At 44.3% G+C, this 17,577-nt stretch overlaps 1 protein-coding gene across 1 annotated transcript in view; it reads left to right on the forward strand.

The window, feature by feature from the left end:
- Window positions 1–3,488: 3,488 nt before the first annotated feature.
- USP31 (ubiquitin specific peptidase 31) overlaps window positions 3,489–17,577 on the forward strand; it is a 68,422-nt gene continuing 54,333 nt past the window's right edge. Inside the window, exon 1 of the mRNA XM_027610705.2 lies at window positions 3,489–4,180. Within this exon, the coding sequence (XP_027466506.1) occupies window positions 3,545–4,180 (636 nt within the window). The 5' untranslated portion in view covers window positions 3,489–3,544. The remainder of the gene's footprint in view (window positions 4,181–17,577) is intronic.

Consider the following 17,577-nt stretch of genomic DNA (forward strand, 5'->3'; position numbering starts at 1 on the left):
ATAAGATGAGCCCCTGCTGGATTGAAGCCTACACTTAAGGGCAGGTGAGTTTGTAAGCTGACTTCTACTATGGTAACGTTAGCATCTGAGAGGTGCCAAAAAGGGACAAAGAGAGGTTAGCTAAGTGAAGAGGCTCGAGGAAAGGTGTTTGGCACAGAGGAAACCGCTTGAACAAAGGCCCACATGTCTAGATCAAATTGCCTGAGGGCGTGGAGGGAAGACCAAGACTTTTCATAGTGCCAGGGGCTGGAGGGCAACTCTAGTGCGAGATCAGAGAGGACTGTATTTTAGTGGACTCAGTGGAAACCACCCTCAGGATTACAGCTAAACTACACTACTACATTTTGGATTTCAGCTACATGCTAGTGGGAAAAGGTAGAAGTGGAAATCGGGTGAGGGGAGGGGGCAATGTTCAATGGGGGTGAGCCTGAGCCCCTGTCTGGTGGTGCTAAGCTAAGGAAGTCAGATCTGGTAATGGGCTCAGCCCTAATTTCTTTGAAGCACACGATGAACTGGGATTCCATGGGCCTCTCTTCGACTGGAAGGAGGGCCTGGGCACTGGGTCATATTCAGGCTAAGGCTCTAGTATAAAGAGAAGCAGCATGGTAAACTTCCCCTGGTCTTTGACTTTCAGTTTAATAAATTTAAAAAAGTAGGATTTGTTAGCATCTGCTGTGTGCCAGCCATGTAAGACAGTAAAAGGAAAGAATGATGTTCTGGAAAGCAGTCAGCAGGACAGTCAGGAGGACAAGTCCTGTTGGTAGATAAGACCAAAGATTATTTACAGCAGCTAGGACAAAACCTGATCTTGACCAAATCAGGATCTCTCTTGGGTTAAATACCTAGCCCTAATTAAAGTGGCTCAGTGTCTTAGTTTGGGTTGTCCTTAGACCAGAGCCTGAGACAACGACCTGGGTGCTGGTAGTACATTTGGGAGGTGATTCCGGAAGCAGGAGTGAGGGAGTAGTGTAGGAAGAGGGAGACAGGGAAATAGAGAAATCTAGAAAAGGGTGCGTTATTGAACTGGTTGTGGAGGGCAAATGGGCCTGCATTCCTCTGGGGACTCTCTGAAGAACCCCATTATGTACACCTTAGAGTTGTCTCTCCAAAGGATGAGAGGCCTGGGAGTTTATCCAGTGGCTGGTATTTCCCACTGGTTGAAGGTTGCCCCTGTTGGGGGAGAAGGAGTTGTTAATTCAAACTCCCCTCTGAGGAGAATTCTTTGGCTTTGGAGAAAACCCTCAGGCAGAAAAGCAAAAGGGGTAAAGAGCAGGCATTTGAAGTGGGGGACAGTCACAACGCAGTGGCTTACACAGTTTATAATGGTGCCCGTAATTGGAGATGGGCTCTGGGCATAAAACGTGGGGAGTGAAAAGATTTTGCTATGTTCAATTTCATTCTAAAGCCGTTTATTCATTAACCAAACATTTATTAGAAACATGGTCAATGCTGGGCATCTATGGTCAGCAAAACAGATCTAGTCTCTGTCTTAAGAGCTGGTAGTCTTTTGCAGATTTTGAACAAGCAGGATGGTGCAATGAACATCTAGGTCCAAAATGGAGAAGTGCTAGAAAAAAAAAAAAAATGAAGCAGCTTGGGAAAACTAATTGAGGGCTAACTTCTAAGTCCATTTGACATTTAGGGAGACCACAGCCCCAAGACCCTTCCCACCACCTAAAAACAGGCAAGCAAGCAAGCAAACTTTTAACATAATGCCTGGGTATTGTGATAAAAGTGTTGTCAAAGTGCTTGAAATTCCATTAAAAGCTATTCTTTTCTTTTGTCCTTCCCTCACCCATGATTTTCATATTTGAAAAAAACTCAAATATGTCTGCCAAGGTTGAGGGCCATTGCATTCACACTAAAGTATGAATGATCAGATTGCTTTCTTCCCGGTGTCTAGATGAGCTCAAGATGAAGTGAAGAATGGATATTTTGACTAAGAGGTGGGAATGTAGGTGATTTGGAGGCTAGTGCAGAGCACCCTGGGTGGGGGTGGTCACCATAAAGGCCATGTTTACTTGGGGTGGAAGGCTCCGGCAAAAACCATTTACTCTGAAATGTGGTGTAAGGTGGGGTTTATGTTTTAAAAAGGCGAAGGGCTCTCCCTTCCCTGATTTCTCCCTTATGCAGTAACCAGAACTCAGGCTAAAGGTCAGCAAAGGACAATCTACAGAGAGGAGATCACAAACCAGTTGATTTTGAGCTCAAGGGAGCCCAAAGATGTACTTTTTTCCCCCTGCACTATTTCTTTTTTAGTTGAACCAACATTTAAAAACAGGATTCCCAACTTCTCTTTAAAAAGTCAGATGATCTGAGCCCTCATTTTTACATGGGAACAATTGGATCAGCTGAGTGACAGCCACCCCCTTTAGAAAGATGTTGATTTGCAGTTTGCCGTGGGCCCCACCATTCTTTATATTCTCCCCAACAGTCAAGTCACTTGAAGTATTAATTGGTCAATATGATGATTGAAACACCATGATTCTTTACTCACTGATATGACCTATCTTGGTCCCTGTGATATTTGTGAGTCTGTGACCTTTCGTTTAGAGGTCAAGTCTTGGGGCTTTGAACCAAACTTGGTTTTGAAATGGATACATTGTACCAATCTCAAAGGCACTGAACTGAAAATTAAGGGAAATATTGCAAGCTTAGCACAATGCTTGAAACATAGCAGCTATTAACAGCATCTGCGAGTGGGAAATGCAAGAGGGCAGGCAAAAACCGTGCTAATTTCATATTTTGTCATATTCCCAGAGCCTAGCAGTGCCTGGCATACAGAAGTAACTATTTGTTGAATGAATGAATGATGGTAGAGCTCAGCGGAGATTTAAAGGTAGGCTTGCAAAGGAAGGTGATTCTGATTATACCGTTTCACTGCAAGCCCAAGGGGCCACCTGGAAGACAAGCCTGCCAGGACGTGCCAGACTCTGTGATGGCGTTCCGGTATGCACGCAGGCAGTCGGGTCCCTCGGAAGCCTGGCAGGGCTGGCTCGCTCAGGACTGGTCAGTGCCATGTCTTTTACTTCTCCCACGGTCTGGTAAGGGGCGGTATCCTGATCTCCGCACTTTCCCAAGGCCTCCGCCTTCAAATCAGAAGACCGAGACCCACGCCTGGGGTCCATGCCGGGGCACGAGCCCAGCGGTGCCCACCGCGCCAGGACCGTGCCCACACCAGACATGGCCTCTCTCGGACTTCAGAAAGCGGGACCGCCCCGGAGCCGCGAGTCATCTGGTCTGGCTGGAGGGGCACCTCCATTCCCACAGTCAACATGGCAGCCGCCACGGCTTCAGCGCCGGGCGGGCGGCGCCGAGAGGCGCGTCACGTGAGCGGCCCAGCTGGGCGGATCGCGCGCGCGCCCGCCCGCCCCGCCGGCCGCCGCTCGGTCGCTAGCTCTCTCGGCGGCGCTCTGAGGTGTGTGGAGCGTCGAGCTCCCCAGCTCCGTGAGGCGCTGCGCTGCGCGGCGGGATGCGGCGGCGGCCGTGGCGGGGCCGCGGGCCGGGCGGGCGGGCTCGGTGATGAGCGTCGGCGGCCGCCGCCATGTCCAAGGTAACGGCGCCGGGGCCCGGGCCGCCGCCAGTGGCGGCGGCGGGCGGGAAGGAGAAGCGCTCCTTCAGCAAGCGGCTGTTCCGGAGCGGCCGCGCGAGCGGCGGCGGCGGCGCTGGGGGCCCCGGGGGGCCCGGGCCGGCCGCGCCCGCCTCGCCCTCGTCGGCGCGCTCGGTGGGCAGCTTCATGAGCCGCGTTCTCAAGACGCTGTCCACGCTCTCGCACCTTAGCTCCGAGGGCGCGGCCCCGGACCGCGGCGGCCTCCGCAGCTGCTTCCCACCCGGGCCGGCCGCCGCGCCCACGCCGCCGCCGCCGTGCCCGCCGCCCCCCGCCTCGCCCGCGCCGCCCGCCTCCGCTGCCGAACCGGTGCCCGGGGTGGCGGGGCTCCGGAACCACGGCAACACGTGCTTCATGAACGCCACGCTGCAGTGTCTCAGCAACACCGAGCTCTTCGCCGAGTACTTGGCACTCGGCCAGTACCGGGCGGGGCGACCCGAACCCTCGCCCGACCCCGAGCAGCCTGTGGGCCGCGGCACGCAGGGCCAGGGCGAGGTCACCGAGCAGCTGGCGCACCTGGTGCGGGCTCTCTGGACCCTGGAGTACACCCCGCAACACAGCCGCGACTTCAAGGTGAGCCCCGCCGCGTCCCCACCCCAGGAGGGGGCCCTGCACCCCGCGTCCGTCCCTGGGGCACCGTCTCCCAAAGTCTTCCATTCCTCCTTTCCTGGCGGCGCGGCCGGCTGGCTAACCAGCGCCCGGATCTAAAGAGGTGTGGGCCCCGAGTCTAGGACCGATGCCACTGATTGTAAGGGAGACGCACCCATTCATTCATCGTGTGCTCATTAAGGGCTTACTACGTGCCTGGCCCTGTGATGGGCCCTGGAGGGCTATCGCAATGAACAAGACCGGCTGCCTTCATGGAACTTACATTCTTGGGGGTGGGAGTGTTGAGCCTGGCTTCAAATCCTCGTTCTGCCACTTACTAGCAGTGTGACCTCGGGCAAGTGACTGAACCTCTGTGACAGTTTTCTCATCTAGTACCTACGTCATAGGTGGTTGTGAGCAGCAAACAGGTTGATATGTTAGGTTGAACCCAATGAGGTCACCCATTTTTGATCGTTTTTGACTTACAGGTTGGCACTTTTAAAGCATTCAACCTGGTATGTAAATCGCTTCCGTCGTACATAGTCCCATGTGTATTTGCTGCGTTATTGTTTTTATTATTAAAGATTTCAGTAAAGTAAGAAAGTAGTATCAGTGGTTCCAGGAAAGTAAAATCTGGTGATGTGATTGATGTGTTGGCAGGCTACTTTAAATGGGGGAGGGGGCAGGGTTAGGGTGACCTCTTGGAAGAGGTGACATTTGAACTGAGACTTGAGTAACCCGGGAGAACCAGCCTTGAGGAGGTCAGGGGGGAATTGCTTCCCAGGTGTAAGGAAAGTGTGAAAGCGCGAGAGCCTAGTGCGCTTGAACAGTGTAGCTCTGGGATCCGCAAACTCTTTCTGTACAGGGCCATATAGTAAATGGTCAAGATGCAAAATTGAGGCTAATATGTAGGTACTTATATAACAAGAGAAAACAAATTTCCACAAATTTCTCATTGACTAAGATAAAAATATGAGTACAGTACTTTGTAATAGGGGTCTACTAATGAGAGGAATGGGATTCTTTTTTTTGGAAGGGATAACATTGGAGTTAGAGTTCAAAATTAGTGTTCCCTGTCATCAAATTGATTACAAATATTTATCTCTACAAACCGTTCTTATGCTCACAGGCCATAACAAAAACAGGCAGTGGGCTAGATAAGGCTGTTGGGTTCTTGTTTGCTGTCTGCTGGTGCCATTGGAGCTCAGATGAGCGCCGCGTGGTGGGCTGGGCCAGATTGTGTAGGGCCATTTAGGCTGCACTAGGGAAATGGGCTCTTATTCTGAGCAAAAAAGAGGGAAGATGATTTGAAATTGTATGAGGGATACTTTGGGGTGGGACATGGATATGGTGTTAAATAGAATGAAATCACATGGTAGAAAGTTAATTCCTTTTCCATTCTGTCTGTCCTGAGTATGCCCAAGAACAGGTCTTAGCACCTTTAACACCTCATGCTCACACCCCCACCTTTCTTTTTCTTTTTTTTTAACAGAACAAGCTTTAAGTTTAGAGGCCTCGGCAGGTAACAGTAGCTAGGATTTAATAAGGTTGTGTTTTCATTGTCTTTGTGTTTACATTTGTTTTCTGTTTGTGGCAAATGATACTGGCTTTCCATTGGTGTTGTAAAGTTTCTTTTAAAATTTATTTAAGTAAAAATAAATGATTTTAGTAAAATGCAAAGTGATAATCTGAGGATTCAGCACTTGGTTGAGGACCCACCTTGCTGAAGAATAGTACTGCCCAAGTGCACCCGTCCCCTTTTAATACATTATATTTATTAATGTTCTCTTTTGCTAAAAAAAAAAAGTGATTGCTGTTTGATCTTGGAAATTTGAATAGAAATACTGGACTGGGATAGGGACTGGAAAAAAATGAGATCCATGTCAGAGATTTCAAAATAAGAAAGTAGGAGAGAATGGCAACCAACCAGCTACTGTTAAGTCTTTTTCCTTCTCTTTTTTTCTCTTTGCTTATAGTTGCCTATCAGTAGCCACAGCAATTGCAAACTTTTCAAGGTCAGAGCCCAGTGTTTTAAGTTTGGTTTTCTACTCTTTCCAAAATGTAAAAATCAATTTCTACAGCATTTTTGTATGTGAACATTTCCATTGCATTTTAAAAGGTTTTTTTTTTTAATCCATTAACAAGCTGTGAACAGAAATGGGTCAATGATTCTAGAAATGCAGAGGCTGATTTATAAGCATGCTTTGGCAAAGTTGAACAGATTCTTCGAGGTCTTATTTTAAAACATATAATCTTCTAGGGGAGCCTGGGTGGCTTAGTCGTTAGGTCATGATCATGATCCCAGGGTCCTGGGATCGAGCCCCGCATCAGGCTCCCTGCTCTGTGGGAAGTCTGCTTCTCTCCCACTCCCCCCTGCTTGTGTTCCCTCTCTCGCTGTGTCTCTCTCTGTCAAATAAATAAATAAAATCTTAAAAAAATAAAATAAAACATATAACCTTCTGAACCTTTAGTAGATTTCGCATTGCATTCATTCATTCATTCATTCACTTCCCATTTATTGAGGGTTTACTCCATCAGTTAGTAATGCATTCAGCGCAAAAAGAGGAAGCCCTAATGATGATTGTATTAAGCAATAAAGATGTTGAATCGGCTTAAACAGTAAGTCTGGAGGTACACGTTCTAATGTGGTACAGTGGCTTGAAGGGCCCACAGGGACTCAGACCATTTCTGTGTTTCCGCTCTGTTGTTCTTAGCTATTTTGTCCCTATTACGTCTTGGCTTTTTATCCTTAATGTTTGTCAAGGCAGGAAGTCACTGGGAAAATAAAAGTTCTTCCAGAAGCGTCCCCTCAGCAGGCTTCTGCTGACATCTCATTGACTTACAACCATGTCACTTGGCCACCTCTGGCTGCCATGGAGGCTGGAAGGTGGATGTTTGGGTTTCCCTTCCTAAAGGAGGGATTTGCCTCAGAGGCAACCTGCCAGTGTGTGAGGCACTTTGATTTTGGGAAGACACTGTACCTGCCTGTGAAGAACTGAGTCCAGTGAGACCTGGTACGTTCCCCAAGACATCACTTCTTTTTTTTTTAAGATTTTATTTATTTATTTGACAGAGAGAGGCACAGCGAGAGAAGGAACATAAGCAGGGGGAGTGGGAGAGGGAGAAGCAGGCCTCCCGTGGAGCAGGAGCCCGATGCGGGGCTCGATCCCAGGACCCTGGGATCATGACCTGAGCCATAGGCAGACGCCTAACGACTGAGCCACCCAGGCGCCCCCCCCCCCCCTTTTTTTAAGATTTTATTTATTTATATGACAGAGAGATAGCGAGAGCCGGAACACAAGCAGGGGGAGTGGGAGAGGGAGAAGCAGCCTTCTGGCCGATGTGGGACTCGATCCCAGGGAGCCCAATGTGGGACTCGATCCCAGGACGCTGGGATCATGACCTGAGCCGAAGGCAGACGCTTAACGACTGAGCCACCCAGGCGCCCAAGACATCACTTCTTACAGTTCAATGTGCACATATTCACGTGGGCATCTTGTTACCGAGCTGTTTTGGATTTGGTGGAGCTGGGGTGGAGTCTGAGATTCTGCATTTTTATCAAGCTCCCAGGTGATGCTGATGCTGTAGGTCCAGGGAACACTTGTTCTAGGGAACAAGTAAAGCATCACAGCGCAGTGGTCTGCAGGATGAATAGAAATTAGCCAGGCAGAGAAGGGGTGGAGATGGCATGAAAGGGCATGTGGTTTTGGGGGAACAGTGAGACATTTGGTGGCTGGTTACACCGTGGAGAATAATGGGGGTGCAGAAAATTTGGAAGAAGTGTGTTGTAAGTGGATTGTGAATGCCTTTGTAGGCTGTGTTGGTTTGGACATTATCCTATGGAAGCTGAGAATCCAGGGCTGATTCTTAAGCAGGAGAGTGACAGGATCAGATTTCTTCTTCTTCCTCCTCTTTTTTTTTTTTTTTCTTTTTGCCCCTGAATTAGGTTAAGTCTGGTGGCACTCTGGAGGATTACTTTTTTCCCCCAAAATGTTTTATTACAGCCCAATTTGATGGGTATTATTTTGAGCATAAAGAAAGTTGAGTTCAACACCAAGAAGGTGGATGTGAGGCATACCTGTTACCACGGCCCCTTGCCTGTTTGTGGCAATGTTGATGTTCGATGCAGATACTCTTTCCTTGAGCTCTCAGAATCCTGCTCAATTCTGGGCTCCACGCAGCCACTACCAGTTGACTGGAGTTGGCAGAGAAGATAAAACCAATTTGCCATCTCGAGAGTTTGCCTTGAGGTCTCAAAAAGCACTTAGTGTGTTTTTGAGTGTGCTTTTATTGTCTTAAAACTTCCTTAAGTTACTAATGATTTTCTTTGTAAGTTTTCTGATTAGAATTCTTTCTTGATTTCTAACCACATTGATTTATGTGAGCTTTAGGAACTTGGCAGGTAAACGGATTTTTGATTTTGGATGAGCTAGTTAGTTGGTTGTTAGGGTAGGACTTTCATTTCCCAGAATGAAATGGATTGACTGGCCTAACCTTGGTATGCTTTGAGAAATTTCTTTAGCTGTCACTTCTCTTTTTAAGCAGGTATTTTTCTCCTCTTTGAGCAGGGTTCTCAACTAGGGCTCTTTTGCCTGGTTCCCCAACCCCTTCATTCCTGGTACATTTGGCCTGTCTGGAGACATACTTGGTTGACACAACTGGGGTGGGGGTGCTACGGGCTCTGCTCCCCTCAGTGAGGGGTTATCCAGCCCAAAATGTCAGTAAGGCTAAGATTGAGAAACATTCTGTTGGAGGAATGTTTTGAGCCTCCTTAGGGCGTTTTTCTTACCAACCCAGCCTTTAGAAGGTTGCCTTGTTACTTTTTCTCCTCTGTGTGTATGTGTTTGCAGCAGCACTAGGGTAAAATTTGGACTTCACTGGCAGGTCCTTGGATCACTGTCTTAGTAAAAATGCCTTTTAGAGAAAATAAATCATTCTGAAACCCAAATACTCAATATGCTGTTTTTAGAGGAAATGAGCTTATTGTCTCACTAGTAGGATATTAGCATGCACACTTCCAGGTTCATATAGATGCTGATTTCTAGTGATTAGTGCCCCTTTGCAGTCAGTAAAAAGATGGATGGTCATCTCAAGTAACAAAGATACGTTTTATAGCAGCAGTTTTCAAACTGTGCTCCCAAAGAACAACTAGAACAGAGTGATCTACTGATAAAAGAACTGCAAATTTGCAGTAAAACAAATAATTGATGAATAGAAATTTCTCTTCTATATTTTTCCCTTTGAACTGTGGTGCCCGGTGGTGTTTATTTATTGGTGAGAGTTCTCAGGTTACAAAGGGAATAAATGTAAAAATGAGTAGGGGCAGACAAGCTAGCAATCAGGGTTATACTGGCTCTGTTTCACACCTAACTTTTTCACAGACTCATGTTAGGGGCTCCGATTTTATGCTGCAGACCTATGGTCTAAGTTTTCCTGGTTTGTGAGAAGATGTTTAGGATATTGGTATGTCACAGTGGTTCCCAGGGAGTACTCAGACCTCAGGGTACCCCCTGAATTTATTTGAAATGTAGAAAAATTAGCTTTGTAGCTGAGTATAGAATAGAAAGTATGTCTCTTCCTGGTCAGTTCCCTTGCCTGTCAAATGCTGTCACTTTTGTTTCAGTGAAGCTCCACATCTCTGAAGGAGAGAGGAGGTAACAGAGTCATCAAATTTTAGACTTAGAAGGAGATGTGGGGGAGATGTGAGCAGCCTCACCTCTTTCTGGATGGGGGAACTGAGGTTCACCTGCTGGCTAGAGACCAGGGGAACAGAACCAGCGTTCTTTTTTATTATTATTATTTTTTATATTTGAGAGAGAGAGAGTGAGCACACCTGTGCATGAGCGGGGGGAGGGGCAGAGGGAGAAGCAGGGAGCCTGACGTGGGACTCAGTCCCAGCACCCTGGGATCGTGACCGAAGGCAGGCACCTAACTGACTGAGCCACCCAGGTGCCCAGAACCAGAGTTCTGACTTCACTCTGTCACCCCTACATTGCTGAGGCACACACTGAGTCCTGCGCCTGTAGTTGCCTTATCTTTACAACCTCTGAAATGACAGTTCTCAACATAAAACATAAAGAGGTAGGGGGGCTGTGTTGAAATATGTAGTGTTTTTTTCCTCTAAGACTGTGGTGCTGAATCTTTGTGAAAATAAGATCAGCTGCAGCTAACTTTATGTATTTGCCATTGCTTCTCAGACTTAGGCGCTTTTGGAAGTCTTTCTTAAAAATAATCCTTTCAGACCACTTAAATTCATGTATAAACATGTGTATACATCTTTTACATCGATGGGCGCATGCTCCACATATAGTTCTGTAACTTGTTTCCCCTCTCCCTCTTCCCCGTGGATAGCATGACTTACTTTGTTTTTTTGTTGATACATCTAAACCCACCTCATCCTTTTTATTTTTTTAATTTTTTAAAAAGATTTTATTTATATTTATTTGACAGAGAGAGAGAGAGACAGTGAGAGAGGGAACACAAGCAGGGGGAGCAGGAGAGGGAAGAGCAGGCTTCCCGCTGATTAGGGAGCCCGATGCGGGGCTTGATCCCAGGACCCCGGGATCCATGACCTGAGCCGAAGGCAGATGCTTAACTACTGAGTCACCCAGGTGCCCCCCACCTCATTCTTTTTAACAGTTGTATAGTCCAAGGAAGGGTGTTTAGGTTGTATAAAGTTTTTAATCATGATAGCCAATCCTTCAACATATATCAAGTCTCCTTTTCTAAAGACTGAGTCTTAGAAGTGGCATTGCTGAGTCAAAGGGAAGGTGCGTTTAAAATGTGGCTACACCTCGCCATATTGCCCAGCAAAGAGTTGTAGAGGACAGGACTCTCTGACCCATCCATGGTGCATGCTAGGGCCCTACCCCCCTGACATGTGCCTCCTCCTATTAGTGACTGCCCTTGTTCGTCGTTTTTTAAACTTAAAGTTATTTTCTTTCACAGGGTCAGTTTTTGTCGGGGACTACCCTGGCATATTAGGATGTTTAGTGATGTCCCTGTCCTCAACCCACTATATGTTGGTAGTACGCCTCTCCCTACCCTGGTCATGACAATCAAAAATGTCTCCAGACATTGCCAAATATCCCCTGGGGGGCAAAATTGCTCCAGTTGAGAACCACTGATTTGGAGAGAAGGGGAAATAAATGCAGATGAATGAGCTGAGAGAGGGCAGATTGTGAGTGGCCTTGAAAGTCTGTCACAATAGTTTAGCCTTGAGGCTGCAGTCAGTAGTATTTCAATATAGGCTTGAGCTGTGCAGACAAATTTGATGAAAAGGATGTTTTTGAAAAATTGTTGTGATGGTGAGCACAAAAGAATCAGATGAAGGAGAAAGTAAATGCAAGAGGGCAGTCATAGGTATGAACAGAGGAAAAGGAGGAGGAAAGAGTGAGTCCAAGGGACATTTTGGAGGACATCATCATGTTATTAGGGAAAGTCCAAGGGATGGCGTAGTAAACACCACGGTTTCAGACCTGAGGGATGGAGAATATAATGGGGATTATCTGACAGAAATGGAGCAGTTGGAAAGGGGAAGTGGTTTGGGAAGCACAAGGGGCAGAAAAGATCGTGCATTTAAATTGAACACATGGGGTCCGGGGTCATGAGATATTTAAGAAAGGGAGTCTTGATAGACAGGAGGAACTATGGTGCGGTCTACGACTAGCTGTGTAGACTTGAATTCAGCTGCATATTATGTGAGCTATCTCACATAATTGTATTTTTATCACTGGACAACTTTAAGCAGTCTTGGGTGGTATTTTAAGGGAGTCACACACCCTGTCATGGATTGCAGTGGATTCAATATATTTATTTCCTTTTCCGTGTCTTTTGTTCCTTTCCTCTGACCTTTGAGCATATACAGAATATCTATTTGAAGGAGAGTTGACGGTGTTTGGCAGCTTTATGGGTGTGTGAAGAGTGAATAAGAAGGAGGAAAGGAGCATAACTTGGAGGTATTGAAACAGGGTGACTTGGGATGGCACTGTTCAAGATTGGAAGCACAGAATGGAAAACGGTTCTGGAGGTGGGTGGGAAGTTCAGTTTCAGACAGGCCATGTAGTGTTTGAACATAAGAGTACTAGGAAACTTTTTTTTTAAGTAACTTGTTGAATGTCTGTCATATATCAGGTATTATGCAAAGTGAATCATTTGAGTTTTTGGTGACCCATGTAGAAAGCAGCTGCTCTTGGAATTCTAAGTCAAGATACAGATGTAATAATACAGGTGCTTGTCCTGACTTACAGATGCTTATCCTGAACTAGTTGTTTTTTGTCTTCCTTTGTGTGGCCTAAAGCTTTTAGTTTGACTCTGCCTCTTTTGTTATTAGAGTGTGGTTTGATGGATTTTTCCTGTCCCCGTCTATACACTTGTCACAATGAGGGGCTACTAAATAGGGCAGTGTTCACTGTTTGTGTAGTTCTCCACAGCTGTTTCCTATAGTAAAGACTCTGCAAAACAATGACCTCATGGTTTCCACAAAAAAACCTTTTATGTATAATAGTGGAAAAGAAATCACTGAAAGCCGAGTGATTTAAAGTTCTGTCCTCTGTAGTTTTTTCCCTCAAAAATATTCTTGTTTGCTTTGCTAATTAATCGTTTGTTGGCTGTTCCTCAAATGACCTTTTATGTTTAACAAACAACATTTTTGCAGTGGAGCACAACGATATATCTTGTCTTTCATCTGACTGTGATCTTTCTCCATTTAGAAATCATTGTTTGATGCCATGGACTGTGGCAGTTCCTAGAGGAATTGGCCAGTCACTGAACATCTGTTGCTTCTTCCCTCCGGTTGTTGAGCTTGGATGGTAGCAAACAATGTGTCCACAAACAAACAGTTCACATGTTGGAAGATTTCATGGGACTGGTCAGGAAATGCCTTTGTTGCTTCTACTGTAAGGAATCTCTGTAAGCACATCACCAGCTCAGTAAATTCTTTTAATTTAATTCTTGGTATTCTAACCTATCTTCCTTTCTTCCTTCCTTCCTTCCTTCCTTCCTTCCTTCCTTCCTTCCTTCCTTCCTTCCTTCCCTCCTTCCCTCCTTCCTAAGTTTGTTTATTTATTTATTTATAAACTCTACACCCAACGTGGGGCTCAAACTGAGGTCAAGAGTCATGTGCTCTTCTAACTGAGCCAGCCAGGTGCCCTTGGTATTTTAATCTTTAATTATTTTTTTATAAAATAAAGATTTTATTTATTTGTCAGAGAGCGCGCACGCACGAGCAGGGGGAGCAGCAAGGAGAGGGAGAAGCAGGCTTCCCGCTGAGCAGGGAGCCCAATGCAGGACTCGATCCCAGGGCCCTGAGATCATGACCTGAGCTGAAGGCAGATGCTTAACCAACTGAGCCACCCAGGCATCCCAGTATTATAATCTTTAAAAGCAAGGCAGAGCTCTCTGATTTTTAGGAGATTTAAGAAACAATAATCTTAATAATGAAAATACCATTTATTTGTGTGGAGCCGAATCATTTACAAAGTCCATTTGATTCTTGAACAACACTGGTTTGAACTGTGTGGGTCCACCTATATGCGAAATAAAAAAAATACACACATATACATATGTATATATATATATATATATATGAAACTTTTCTGGAGATTTGTGGCAATTAAAAGAAACTTGCGGATGAACTGCGTAGCCTAGAAATATCAAAAAAATTAAGTGGAAGTTAGGTATGTCATGAATGCATAAAATAGATGTAGATAAAATCTATCAAAACTTAAGCACACACAGACTGTACATGGCACAATTTACAGTCAAATGTAAAAAGTTTAGAGATGCAGTATTAAATCATAGCTGCATAAAATTCACTGTAGTACATGCTGTACTACTGTGGGGTTTTCGTGGCCACCTCCCGTTGCTCTTGCGGTGAGCTTGACTGTTGTGAGCATCTGCTTATAATGCCGAGTGATGCTGATCATCTCTATGTGAGCAGTTAGTCTGTCCAGTAAGTTGTATATTGCAATAAAAAGTGATCACTTGTGGTTGTCACTATTAGTAGTTAAGTTTTTGGGGAGTCCGAAGTTACACACAGATTTTCGACTTTGTAGAGGTCAGTGCCTCTAACTTCCACATTGTTCAAGGATCAACTGTACATTCATAAAAATTTTTTCATTAAATTTTCACTACAGCCCTCTGAAAGAGGCATTATTATCCCATTTTTGATATTAGGATATTGAGTTTGGTGCTAGTAAGTAGCAGAGCCTTACATGGTTTTTTATGAGGATTAAATAAGAAGATATAAATAAAAGTTTAGTATAGAAACTTATACTTAGTAACTATTCAGTAAATAGCAGGTGGTGAAAATGAAGGCTGTCATTCTAAGTCTGTGGCCCCCAAGTACCCTTCCCCATTTCTAAACTCTGTCTCTTCCAATGGACAGTTTTTATTGCTGCCAGATTAATCTTAAAGTTTACCTGTGATTACATTATTTCTGTTCTTTTTTTTTTAAAGATTTTATTTATTTATTTGAGAAAGTGAGAATGAGAGAGAGAGAGAGAGCACATGAGACGGGGGAGGGTCAGAGGGAGAAGCAGACTCCCCGCTGAGCAGGGAGCCCGATGCGGGACTCGGTCCCAGGACTCCAGGATCATGACCTGAGCCAAAGGCAGTTGCCGAACCAACTGAGCCACCCAGGCGCCCTCATTATTTCTGTTCTTAAAAATTGCTTTTACTTTTTCTTTTATATACAACGTACAGTATAAATTTCTAGCTTGGCATTTAAGCTTTCCCAGGAAAATGGAGTAAAAAGCATACATAAAACCGGCCCTGTTAAAATTTAGACTCAGTAGACATAAAACTACTGTTAATTTGCTCTAAATGTTTCTAAATGTCTGCTCTCAATTTCTGTACTTTCCTGGTCATGGACTGGTGACAAAAAGTTCACAGATGGACACCTGTCCAGGGATCACATTTTGAAGAGCACTGCTGTAGTGCTTCCCAGAGTCTGAGTTTGCCTGTTGTATTCCTGTAGTTTCAGTTGAAATGTTCTGTTCCCATATTTCATGTAAAATGATAGATTTAGAGACTTAATGAGATTCAGAGTTGAAATGGTTTTTTTTTTCTTTTTTTTAAATTCCCCCTTTGTTTTTTTGGTAGTCTTGTAAACTTTCATCAGGAAGCCTGTAATGTCTGGTTGTGTGTCTTACTACGTTAATAGACATTGATGATTATTCCTTGATCCATTAGTTCATTGAGGCTTGAAAATGGTGATGTTATAACTTTAACATTCTTTTTTTTTTTAAGATTTTATTTATTTATTTTGACAGAAAGAGACAGCAAGAGAGGGAACACAAGCAGGGGGTGTGAGAGAGGGAGAAGCAGGCTTCCCGCTGAGCAGAGAGCCCGATGTGGGGCTCGATCCTAGGACCTTGGGATCATGACCTGAGCTGAAGGCAGATGCTTAATGACTGAGCCATCCAGGCGCCCCTAACTTTAACATTCTTATTAGAACGTTTCTGTACAGACTCTTGCCCTTATCAATTATTTGGTTACCCCAAAGTAAATTTGGAGAAGAAAGGCAACATAAATGCTTGAGGTTTTTTTCCCCCTTTATTTTTGGTTTTCATAATAATTTTTTTTAGGGTTTTATTTATTTATTTGACGGGGCGGGGAGAGAGAGCGAGTGCACACAAGCAGGGGGGAGCGGGAGAGGGAGAAGCAGGCTCCCTGGGAGCCTGATGCAGAGCTTGATCTCAGGACCCTGGGATCTGAGGCAAAGGCAGACACTTAACGGACTGAGCTACCCAGGCACCCCTCAAAATAATTTCTTAATTTCAAAATATGGCTGGTGAGTTTTTGTTGTAACCATATGAACTCATGGATTTAAGTGTGTATCCAGTGTGTTTCAGTTAAAATTACTAACCTTATTGATGCTCAAATTGTCCCATTTTTGGCCAGTAGAAGAAGTTGGCTCCTAAGTCCTTTTGACATAAGTAGTCTGTGATGTCACACCAGAATCCCGGGAAGATATCCTAGGCTCATCTTGCATGTTTCCTGCCGGGATCTGGGATCATTCATTTCTTTAAGGAGCCCTGGTTGCCTTTTATTGGCAAATGGCACTAAGAGGTCACAGTCTGGGCACTAGGGGTGCACGTGATGTCTGTGTCTTCTAAGTAGACAGAGCTAGGAAGTATGTAACTTCTTTTAAAGAAATAATAAATCATGAATTCATATTGATAATTCCCATTCAGGATTTCAGGGTTTTTCTTTCACTCGTTGATCTTGCATCTATTTCTCCTTTCTCGAACTATGCTGAAAACCCTGTTCCCAGCACTGGTGTACATTCTCATTTGCATTATCCCACAGTGCACTCATAAGTCTCAGGACAATGATCCCAATACTACCACCAACATACAAGTATTTGAAAAATATTTAAGATTTCTTTTCTTTCTTTCTTTCTTTCTTTCTTTTTTTTGCCCATAGGACATGGCCTACTAGGTCTGTAGAGTCAAATTACTATGTTTTAAAGTCATTTGGAATAGTTCTTAGTATGACTTTGTCACCAGCTGGATACTTAGTTAAATTCATTCGTTTCTTTTTGCTTTTGATTTTGAGTGATTGCTTCTTAAAATTTAATTTTGTTGCATAATTATGTAAAAAATAAAATACATGGCCCAAAGTCAAATATACAATATAAAATCTATTCAAATAAGTCTAGTTTGTCTTTGATCCTGACACCCTATTCTCTTTCTCCCTAAATTTTGATTTATTCTTTCATTGTTTTAATATAAGCAAATTAGTTTTGCTTGATGTGTATGTGTATATGTGTATGTATTGTGCGTGTATTCATATTTTCTCTTATTTAGATCAATGGTAGCACATTGTACAGAAGTTTTTCCATCTTTTTCCTATAGCTGATGTATGAGTGCTTACCACATGCCCTGCACAGTGGATTATTTTATTTATTTCTTATAACATTGTAAAGTAGATACATAAATTATTATTTCCGTGAGGCATTTCTACAGACTTCTAATTCTGTGAATCTCTAAATTTCCCATAATAACTGGTCCTGTCCTTTGTATGCATGTTTATGAGTGAATGAATGGGCAGGGACCTAACTTCTGTATCTGCTTTACTTTGAGCAATGAGGGAGGCAGAGAAAGACTTGTATTTAAATTGTAAGGAAGGAGATTCCACCTTTTATTTGAGGTCCAGAGCTCTCTATAGCTGGAGAAGAATTATAGAACTTTTCCTGACTAGAGGTGCTCCTGGTAATTTTAAAGATACATTAACTTGGAACATCCTGTAATCTTCCCATAAAGGAAGAATCCCTTTTTCATAGTATAGTGACAGCTTGGTAAATCTCCCTCATTTCAGAGCCTTTATGCCTTGAGAGTTAGAATAAACTAGAAATGCTAAAGAAAAGACAAACTCCT

The sequence above is a fragment of the Zalophus californianus genome, chromosome 10 (genome assembly GCF_009762305.2).
Source record: "Zalophus californianus isolate mZalCal1 chromosome 10, mZalCal1.pri.v2, whole genome shotgun sequence".
In the NCBI taxonomy this organism is placed as follows: domain Eukaryota; kingdom Metazoa; phylum Chordata; class Mammalia; order Carnivora; family Otariidae; genus Zalophus; species Zalophus californianus.